Raw genomic sequence first — 11,422 nt, forward strand, 5'->3', positions numbered from 1 at the left:
AATATGCATATCGTTGTCTACAACCAAGATTTGAACAGCCCAACCATTATATCAAGGTGGACAACACTGAGGGATTTCTATTAGCTGACCAGAAATCATCAAGTGATGTTAATCCATTATGGTCAAAGTGTATCTTTGCTGACCATATTCAAAACCAGTAGCCATCCAAAATTGTTCCCAAGATATCACTCATTCTACCATAAAGTATCGAATTCGGTCACTTTCAACATGCTTCTGAATCAATACAAAATTACCTGCAGTGGCTTGGTAAGTTACTTAGTAATTTACTAAATCATTCGGCCAACCTTTATTTGCCAACTTTTTAATTTCTTCCATTTCTCACGTAAATTTATTGTTGATATCAGGATGTTCCAAGCAGTATGTATCATTTGAATTTGGAAGACATTACAAAATGCCGCATTGTTTACAATCAATAGAGAAAGATAGCTAAGATTGGAGCCCGAAGAAAAACTTTTTGTGAAACACAATCCTTGGAATCTGACATGAAAATTGTCTTCAAATTTTCCTATCCAACAATTAACTATGTTTTATTTTGATCATGTTTATAAATTAAGTATAATATTATTCTGACTTTTATAAATATTTGTAAATTAACACTTTATCATATGGACGTGTTTTTTCTATAGACAATATCTCAAACATTATGACTTTGTTAATTGACTGACTGGTTCTTATATAATATTTATTTTATTATGGTAGAACTTCCATTTAGTTTAAACGTGTTCATCATAATTTTCTTTTCTATTATTTAGACAACCCCAATTACTATTCATGATCATTTTAAAACATTAATGGATTGTTTCTCATTCCTACCAACAATTTCTCATTTACTTAGTTTCTATTATTTAGGCAGAACCTCGAAGCGCCACCGCCACCGCCACCGAAGCAGAAAGTCCGACGAAGAAATTGAATGCGGTTGCGAAATTGCTCCGGCGGTTCCTTTTCCGACTCCGCCCCGTAATTCTGGCACGAATTTTCGCGTAATCGACGACGATGATGTCGAAGAAGGAGAAATTTTCGAAGACGACGACGATGTCGCGAAACAGCACGCGCAATCTGAAGCTGAGCCTGGCGAAATTGACCCGACCGGAGATCGAGGTGTTCGATCCGATAACAAAAATCTGGTATAGCCGATTCAAACTTCGTGGAATTTGTGTATTGATCGTGTTGTTCTGTTCGAAAATAAATTCATGCGTATACATTAGGTATCTTAATTTATCTTAATTTTCTCGTTGACCATAGAAAAGGATAATTCATCTTTGCTTCTCATAATTTCTATCTGTTGCACCTCTGAATTTTTGCTCTCGTTCGATACCTTACAGTCTCTGTAGGCGTTTTAGTGAAGAATGGTGGCTTTACAGTTAATTTGTAAGAGAGGTTACGTGTTTTGTATTTACTTTTGCTCATGGACTGATGTAAACTTGTCATTTGCTTCTTTTTTTTTTTTATCAATTATCATTTCTTTATTAATTAATTAGTTGCTTCTTGTATTGTGCAGGGACATTTTGCCAGGGAGACTTTGTTGCATGCTAAAGATATAGAAACTAAAACTCAGTGCAACGTTGATGATAGATTTATTAGTCCTGATGGAGAAGATGGGGCATGCTATCAGAGTCATGTTGGCCGTGGAATACATGAAGATGGTATGGGGAATGGTCTTTTTGATGGAAAGGATGGTAGAGCTAGTACAGATGGTATGGGCAATGGGCTTTTGGATCATAAACATGGATGTTTTAAAGGAAATGAGAAACTAAAAGGTTATTGTGATGATGAGGATGTGGAGGTTGATGGAGGGAAAGTTGGTTACTATAAAAATTCTTCCTCAGAAAGTGGAAGAGAGAAAGATAGAAGATCAAGATATTCACATTCTCGTGATAGATATAGAAGTCGATCAAGATCAACTGGTCATGCTACGGACAGGTCTCATTCTGGTAGTATAGTGGAAGAACATGCTCGTTCAAAGAGAAAGCACTCTGGTGAACAGGGGGATGATTCATATGCTAGTAGACTGAAGACTGACTATGACCTTGATGATGAAAGAATGATGGCAAGCAGAAGGGAGAGTAGAGATTTGGTGGTGGATAAAAGAAGGGAACACAGGACAAGTTATCATACTCAGGAGGCTTGGGGTAGGGCTAGGAGTAGCGATAGAGATGTTGATAGAGACTTAAAGATGGAAAAAGAACAAGAGAGGAGTAGGAATAGGGAGGTCAATTGGGTGCATAGAAGGGAAAAAGAACGTGAGAGGAGTTGTGAGAGGCACAGAAGGGATGTAGAAAAAGATAGGAGGGAAAGAGAGGATGATAGGGATAGGAGAAGAGAAAAGGAAAGCGATAGGATCCGTGAGACAGTGTTTGAGAGGGATAGGAGAAGGGATAAGGAAAAAGATCAAAGTAGAGACAGAACAAGGGGTGATGAGAGGGTCAGAGACCAGGAGACTGCTGAACATAATGATAGGAGTTGGAAAAGGGATAAAATTAAGGAGAGGGAGAAGCGAGATGATATAAAGAGGCACAAGGATAGAGGCAATGGCATGGGTAAGTATCTGTCTCATGAGGATGATTATTATGATGCTCATGATAGATATAGAAGGCGTTTGAAACAAGAAGAAAGAGAGTGCCACCAAGAAAGAAAAAGAAAATCCTCGCACGTAAAGGTTTATAATTCTATGGGCAGTACCCTGATAGATGATGCAAACAAACTAGAGAGGTATTTAAAATTTTCTTATTAGTATGGATTTTCTGTATGCATTATTTTTTCTTTATTGGTGTGTTTTACATTGTATTACTTTTGCATCTGAATTGATGAACATTGTTGCAGAGGGGAGGATGAACAAGATGACTTAGATGAGAAGGTTACATTGCAATTACCTGATCAAGAAGAGGAAGATTTCAATAGGGTTAAAGAGGAGAGTAGAAGGAGAAGGGAGGCAATCTTAGAGAAATACAAGAAGCAGCATCAACAAATAGAACTAAATACAGAAAATGAAGGAAAAGGTATCTTTTTATTTTTGTCCTTTTCTTTTGATGATAGTTTTGATTGTATTAACTAGCCTTAGTTATGATGACCTTTGAAAAATTTGAAAAAGTCTCTTCTGTATTGTGGCTTGCATCTTAGTAGTTAGTAGTTGCCTGTCTATGATGCACGCAAGAATATGATTTTCAAATCATTGCTCCATAGTTGGATCATATTTATCAAGAATGCCTTTATTCTTAAAGTGTATTCTAAAGCATGTGCCTTATAAAACATTTTCCTTTTAGTTGCACATGTGAATTGCAACATAAGGTCCTATTGTTGGATCCTGAACTATGATCTTCTCCTCTTCTTGATTGAAAGAGGACTTGTCATTGGTCCTTGGGATACAAAAAACCATTGCAAATGGTGTGGAATTTCATGGTTTATATTTTGAGTCACATGCTTTATGCTGGTCTTATTGTCTTCTCTAATAATGTGTATTTCCCCCCCTCTCCCTGCTTTGAACTGAGGACTTACTGCTTAACATTTAAGCTCTGAACCAACAAGTACTCAGAAACCAACTAAATGGGTCGTTTTATAGATGCAATATTATGTGCTGGTCATTCATGAGGAAAATTACTGATTGGAAGAATTTTAGCTTCTATTCTGGCTTTAATTCTGCTCACAACATTAATAACTCCAGTGTTAACTTATGAGTTGCTCTTGAAATATTTAATTGATTTATTTTTGGAAGGAATTTTATGTTTGCATGTTATGGGAAGTTTTCGGGTCATGCTAGAAAGCTTGTGTGTTAGGAAACTAGTTGTCAGGTTCAGGTCTGGATAGAAAACAGGTTTTGTTGTATTCACACATGAAACAATGGAAGAAGTAAAGCATTATTAAAGGATTTGTAACATAAAATGGAAGAGTCTGGTAGAACAGTTCTTCAAGTGGCTGCAACACCCCTTTCAAATCACTGAATTAATGCCTACCCGCTCTTTAGCCTTTCCTACTACATTTATCCCACTCAACTAGACAACACTCCCTTATCCTTGGTTTGAACAATGGTTTCTCTAGTTACAGATATGAAATAGGGCATGCATGCGGGTTACAGAAATGAATGATATTAGGGGGCCTTTGTTTCACGTCATGTTCTTATATTCCCGGGAATACGAGGGTGGGAATATATGTACCCATGTTTGTTCGAAGGTTATAGGAATTTGTTCCCGGGTATGTTGTATTCTCAGGAATGTTATATCTTCATGTTTCAAGCAAACTCTATTCCAATGATGAGGGATGGGTATATGATATTCCTCCCTTGGGAATAGAAGTTATTTTCTACAATAACTACCTATTCCCACTACATTACTATATTTCTTTTTTTACTTTTACTTTTTTAATTAATTTTATTTTAAATTTTTCTACAATTACTAAATACCAACCAAACACGTCTATGGGAATAACATTCCTAGGCATAATATTCCCAAGAATGTGATTCCTAGGAATGCAAAATTATACCGTGAAACAAATACCCTCTTAGGGTCAGACCTGGTGTCTAATATACTATTTAAGATGTATCAATCAATTTTTTGTGCAATGGACAAGAAAATAATTATAATGATGCTGATTTAATGAACATGGACAGATTCATAAAGACTTGTAATGTGAGGTTAAATTACTTGTGTGTTTATTGTTATTCCATCCCCCCCCTACTGTTCCACTCAATAGCTTTCTAATGCATAATTTTTTAACTATGATTAGACAGACAAGCTGTGGAGATTCCTCCTAGCATTCCTGATGCTCTTGATGGTAAGAGTGATGGTGTTGATGATGTGGAAGTTGAAACATTATTCTCAGTCAGGAAATCTCCTGCGGAAAATGGGAATGTTGCTTCTGATAAGATCTCTAGTGCTGGTGGCCTTGGAGAGGGCTCTCCTAAGGTTTGTATTTAAATTATTTTATGCTTTAAAGAAAATAAGTGGATTTATTTATACCCTTTGTATCTATTTGGATTTGAAATTCATTTTTAACATTCAGAGTGAGAGATCAGATGACAAGTTTTGTGATGATATATTTGGTGAGACACCAACTGGAGTTCAGAAATCAGTAAGTGTTCTGTTAAAAATCTTTCCTAACTATTCAATTGGAAAAGTGCTGAGCTTGTAATAAGTTGATCTTGTTTCTGATTAAGGATGCCTTATACATTTTGGATAGTTGCTTATAGCAAGCTGTATCCTGTTTCATGTGTCTTGGAGCCTTTTAACTGTTCTTACTGTTATTTTTTCCTTTTTCTATGTCTATTCAGAGTCTTCTTCTGTACATGTTTGGTTATAATTCCAAGATTATATCTCAATCTCCAAATTCAATCTAAATCAGTACTAATTACCATACCTTTAGGTGACATTTGGTATAGAGTATGTTTCATTTTTCAAACTAAATCACTTTCCTGAGGACGAGATGATCAGGAATAAAATTACTAAATTTTTTTTTAAAATGTTTGGTTATTATTTAATTCTCGTAGGAATAATTTGTTTACAGTCAATTACCATGGGAAAGTTTAATGACATTACAGTTAATTGTCATGGGAAGTTTTATTCTCACCGGAAAAGGCGGGGGAAGTTTTATGCCCACTTATTCGCAAATGAACATTCTTTGGAATTTTTGTCCCAGAAATAAGCTTTTTTTATGACATACAGTTGTCAATCTACTGTTTATTTAGTTTGGGGTTTTATTGTAGGTTTGTTTTCTTGGTATCTTAAGATTTCCTTCCTTCTTTGAAGGGTAAAGGAGAAGGTTTACGGATTGAGAGGGGTGGCCTTCACGACAATTGGGATGATGCAGAGGGTTATTACAGTAAGTTATTTACTTGATTGTATCTAGCTGTTCATTGTTGCCTTTAGGTTTGATCATTTCTTTTGTGGCTATGTTTACTATGCCTCAGTGGCAACATTATTAACTGATTTTTGCAACTTTGCTTATTAGGTCTTCCATCCTTTGTACTTCTGCAAGTTCTTAAAAATATATGACCTGTTTGGTTTAAGGAATTGCCTTTTTTTTTATTTTCTTTAATTTCACTAATGATTACAAAAATGCCACTTTGTTTTTACTTATTTTCTTGTTTCCATCCTGAAATAGCAATTTTAGTTGTTACTAATGTAGTGAAATTTGTGATTCAAAAGTCATTCTTATGTTTAACATTTGGCTTCAGTGTTTTCTATGCATCTCTAGTTATGATTTCTTTATTGAAGTAATTTATAGTATAAAATAAAACCATTCATATGCTGCACCCAATAACTTAAGGTTTTAGGATAGTTGGTTCATGGCAAAGTATTTCCAATTTTAACCTGGATGTTGGGGTGTGTCCTGCCAATAAGACGTGGAAAATCTCTTGGGGTCAGAACAATATGATCTGTTTTTCTGTTCAGTGTTATATTGCCATGTAATTTTGCAGGTTACCATTTCGGTGAAGTACTTTATGGCCGATATGAAGTCATTGCAGCTCATGGGAGGGGTGTCTTTTCAGCAGTGGTCCGGGCAAAAGATCTTAAAAATAGTAATGGTGAGCCCAGAGAAGTTGCCATAAAAATTATTCGTAGTAATGATACAATGTGAGTGGCCTTGGTTTGTGTGATATTCTCATTAAAATTTCTGCTTTTAGCATGCGTCCCTTATACTCACTATTATATTTTGTATGTCATTGTCATAGGTACAAGGCTGGTATGGATGAGTTAGTCATATTAAAGAAATTAGTAGGTGCTGATCCGGATGATAAGTGTCATTGTGTTCGTTTCCTTTCAAGTTTTAAGTACAAGAATCACCTTTGTTTAGTTTTTGAATCTCTCCATATGAATCTGCGTGAGGTTTTAAAGAAGTTTGGTCGCAATATTGGCCTTAGGCTAACTGCAGTTAGGGCGTATGCTAAACAACTTTTTATTGCACTTAAGCATCTCCGGAACTGTGGTGTTCTCCATTGTGATATAAAGCCAGATAATATGTTGGTATGAAAAATTAATATTTTTTTGTTAGATTGTTTCTTTTCAAAGAAATATTAGTTTTATTTGTTGATCTGCCTCTTCTGAAGAAGAAATATCCATTTTTCCGTACTTATTTTCCCTTTTCAACCTCCTATTTGCACCAGGTGAAGAGGCAAAAAATACTTTTAAGTTTTGTGACTTTGGTAATGCCATGTTTGCTGGTAAAAATGAAGTTACACCATATCTTGTGAGTCGCTTTTATCGTGCCCCTGAAATCAGTAAGTTACTTTGCAGTACAGTAATTGCATATTCCCAAGTCCTAACCATTTTTCTTGTCATTTTGAATATTTAATGGGTTTTTACTGTTGGGCTTTCAAACTTTTCTATGCAGTACTTGGCTTACCCTATGATCATCCGTTGGATATGTGGTCTGTAGGATGTTGTTTGTATGAACTCTATACAGGGAAAGTTCTTTTTCCAGGTTTTACTAACAATGACATGCTATGGCTCCACATGGAATTGAAGGGTATTTTTCCGAAAAAGATGCTTCGTAAGGTAACATTTTTTTTTTCTCTTGTAATGTTTTGTCACTGTCTGAGTTAGGAAATTAATTAATTTAATGTTTTGATACAGCAGGTTTGGTTTTTTCTTTTCCTTTTTTCCTCTGTTAGTATTTTCAATTATAGCGCGTGTTGCTATTGATATTCAGTTATTCTTATAATCATGTTTGCAGGGAGCATTTATTGAACAACATTTTGATCAGTACCTGAATTTTCTTGCTACAGAGGAGGACCCTGTGACGAAAAAGGTGAGCTTGACTTTGCTATTGAAATTTTAATTTGATTATTTTGTTCTTGTTTGAATAAATGAATGGAAGTTGAAGAGCGTTATTAATGGATGGTTGTTTTATTGCTTAGGCTATAAAGCGGATGATTGTAAACATAAAGCCAAAAGATATTGGAACAATCATCAGTGGCTCTCCAGGGGAGGATCCAAAGATGTTAACCAATTTTAAGGATCTTATGGAAAAAGTTTTTATATTGGATCCAGACAAGAGGTTGACAGTCTCACAGGCATTGAATCACCCATTCATCACTGGCAAGGGAACAATGTTGCTGATTTTGACTCCCACAATGATGTTCACTGATATTTGTACATAGTGTTAAAATTCATATTGAGATTCTAATTATTTGGCATTATTTATGTTCTCTGTACACCCAAGGGGTATCAGCACAGTTGTTGGTCTGTTCACGTGAAAAAAGGGTGATGTCTAGTCAGAGTTAACACGCCGTTGGCAGTTCTTTCAGTGGAAAGTACTCTTTCTATTGTAAGATAACACGCCAAAGGCAGTTTCTTCCTTGTGTGGCCATTGTGAAATTTAATCTTTGCTAGTTTTACTTAGTATAGCTGTTTGTACCTTGAACATTGCTTTTGCAATTAAGTTCATGGAATTTTTATTATGAGAAATTCAATTTCATATTAATTAATTGTAACCTTGTAGTTCTATGATGATTCTTTGCAGAAGATAGTCTGGTTTCTTCTTTCCTCTTTTCTTTTATATCTGGTTTTAACATTTTTTTGTTACCAAAGCTGCTTGAATTCTTAGAGATTCTAATTTAGTTTTTCATCCAGGAGACCTGCCAATGGTTTGAGGCATCCCTCCCGTGATTAGATGCTTAAAAGGCACCCAGGAGAAGGTACCTTGACTTGTTTATTGGGAGATTAATTTGATCGCAATAGAGTAAATTATGATTTCCTTTACAAATTTTTCCATTTCCAATAGGATAGTTGCTGGTTTTATTTAGAGAAATAATTTGAGTTTAAATGGTCTTTTTTGAGTCCCGAGGAAATTCAATGATCATGTGAGCCTAGTATTTTTTGTTTAAAGCTAGGTAGCTTGGTTAGGGGAATGGGCATGATCTTTGGACCTTTTCTATGTTTTTTACTTTTTTCTGCTTTGTGGGTGTTGCTTGCTGTCATGGCTTGAATCAGGCTGTGTATCAGATATTTTCTTTGTTAAAATTATATAGTTTAGCTTTTCTTTCCATCAAACAGTTTGAATTTTTTTACATTTATGTTCTTAAATTTTCTTTTATTGCATATCCTAATGAACTTGCATTGTGTCTTATTCATGGCTGGTCACTTTGGAGGCATTCCATTGGAGGTGTTTGGCTGTATTCTTGAAGCAAACCTAATCTCAGTAAGTAATTCTTTGATTCAGAAACCTTTTTTGTTAAGCCTGTGGAATGGAATAAAGTTGATGCTACTATTTAACCAAGGCATCAAGATTTGATTTTTGCTTTTTGCTTTTTTAGGTGTCATACTTTGGTCTTGCAATTTTGTAAGTATGTATAAGAATTATTTACTGTAAGTTGTGTGTCAATGTGGACCGCACCTCATGCTATTTGTAATATGGAAAAGGGAATCAGTATTGATTACAAGATCAATCAATTACTGATTAATAGGAAATAGAATATTCTAATAATAAATATAATATCAGGAATAATATCAAAACATAAACTCGCACTCCCCCTCAAGCTGGAGAATGTGTTGTATGAACCAAGCTTGTTACAAATGTGGTAAACTCAATAGAAACTAAAGGCGGTTTGAGTCTTGTGGTTGCGCTAGATAAACATGGCTCGACGACAGCTAACGAAGGCTTACAATGATGATGGAGTCCAGTGTGACGCTTGTCGAAGATACGTCACGCGTCATGTGCATGAACTTCACACACCAGGGCCTTTCGTGGGGTTGCGTGCAGAATGTTTTGAGTTGGCAGCGCATGTGGACGACGTGGTGGCGGTGTTTTGAGTTGGCTGCGCACAATGGTCGAAGGTGAGCTTTGACAAAAAGGCATCAGAAAGTTTGTCATACAAGGGCAGAGTAGTCGTGTGGTACTATTCACTGCTAAGAGAGGCTACCTAAAAGGGAAAACAAAGGGAAACCTTCAGGATAAGAGCTCCGATCACATGAAACTTTTGGGTTAGGGTCATCCAGGGTGGGCGACTTAGTCGCCAGACGCGTTATCATAGTGGAGCGTGGAAGTGTTGTTTGGCACGTAGCAGATGGGGCGTGTGAGAGCACATTAGATGTGGGATGCCAATGTTGTAACCATTGCCTTGTAGATCAGTAGTAGGTGAGTCAGATGGTGTGGCCACCGGTTGGTCAGAAAATGCATCAGAAATGTTGAAAAATACCACCAGAAAGCGGAAACAGATGAAAAAGGGTCATCAGAAGAAATGACAACCAGCAGGAAGTTCCACTAGGACAGTAGGTCGTCGAAAAAGTGATAGCAGCCGGTGGTGGCCAAAAAAGTTGCCAAGAAAGGGTTGTTGGAATAAGTACCACGACTGGAAAGGTCCATCAGGGCGGTGGGGGATGGTTTTCGTTATTCCTCTATAAAGAATAACTTGTGCTGTGATACCATATAAGAATTATTTACTGGAAGTTGTGTGTCGATGTAGACCACACCTCATGCTATTTCTAATATGGAAAAGGGAATCAATATTGATTACATGATTACTCTTAGTTCTCTCTCTCTCTCTCTCACACACACACCAAATTTCACAAATTGCAAGATAATAATCATTTCATTTTAAGTTTCCAGCTGTTTCTGATGGTGAATGTTAGTGTAAACAATAGTTTGATATATAGTTTCTTATGCCTATGTTATTGCTTTTGACTTCTAAACATGGTCTTGTTCTTTCCCTTTGTGTTGTCATGAACCCCTAATGGTATATTAACTCGCAGTTGGGTCAATATCTTACTTATAAATACGAAGCAGTTGAATCTTATCATTACCTGATGCCTAGTGAGTGGGATTGTGGAGGATAAATGTCTTTCCTTTGAGGAATAACTTCATCCTTGAGTTGCTGAAGGCTTTAGTTTTGATTGACATCCTCAACAAAAGCCTATGCCTTTTGACATAGATTCCATGGCTATGAAACCCTCTGAAAATTGCTGTTATATTATTTGCACACTAGCTAAATATCTTTACATTCAAATACAGGGATGTGTGTCTGTATCTTTATATTATTTGGGTCAATATCTTCTGTCAGCTAAATATCTTTCCTCAAGGATGTGTGTCTGTATCTAATTATCATAATAACAGAGGTTCATTTAAGTAATATATATACCAGAACCCATATATAACAGTGAAGGGTCTGACATTAAAGTGGAACCACTAGCACCTCACCTATTATGGAATCAATTATTAAAGTGGAGGAGAATAGAGGAACATGATCAACAAATGTAAGGGGAGACAACCAGCACAGCCTGTAAACCAGTGATTGTCTATTGAACCATTAAATATGGCATGCAGGCGGTATTGTGTCTGAATGGATGCGGAGGGGAAAGTTTACATATGCTTTTCCGATGTCTGTCATTATCTGTAGCTCTGGTTACAGAAAAGTTTTAATGTTCTTTTTATGTATCCTGTTTGGTTTATTGATGTGGAACTATAGTTGTTTTAC

At 36.0% G+C, this 11,422-nt stretch overlaps 1 protein-coding gene across 2 annotated transcripts; it reads left to right on the plus strand.

Moving 5' to 3' along the window:
• The first annotated feature begins 734 nt into the window (after positions 1 to 734).
• Positions 735 to 10,464, plus strand: LOC100814081 (serine/threonine-protein kinase prpf4B). 2 transcript variants are annotated; one of them, XM_041017699.1, is made up of 12 exons: positions 735 to 1,145; positions 1,520 to 2,730; positions 2,842 to 3,017; positions 4,738 to 4,916; positions 5,014 to 5,082; positions 5,757 to 5,829; positions 6,428 to 6,584; positions 6,683 to 6,976; positions 7,116 to 7,228; positions 7,342 to 7,505; positions 7,684 to 7,758; positions 7,868 to 10,464. In XM_041017699.1, exons 1-12 carry the CDS (start codon positions 813 to 815, stop codon positions 8,108 to 8,110), a joined length of 3,087 nt encoding a protein of 1,028 aa, XP_040873633.1. In that variant the 5' UTR covers positions 735 to 812; the 3' UTR covers positions 8,111 to 10,464. The 2 variants fall into 2 exon arrangements, with proteins under 2 accessions (XP_040873633.1, XP_014629566.1); XM_014774080.2 differs by lacking the exons at positions 7,684 to 7,758; positions 7,868 to 10,464 and having other exon boundaries at positions 6,683 to 6,974; positions 7,115 to 7,228; positions 7,342 to 7,484.
• Positions 10,465 to 11,422: the final 958 nt, after the last annotated feature.

This window comes from Glycine max, chromosome 1 (assembly GCF_000004515.6).
Source record: "Glycine max cultivar Williams 82 chromosome 1, Glycine_max_v4.0, whole genome shotgun sequence".
NCBI lineage: Eukaryota > Viridiplantae > Streptophyta > Magnoliopsida > Fabales > Fabaceae > Glycine > Glycine max.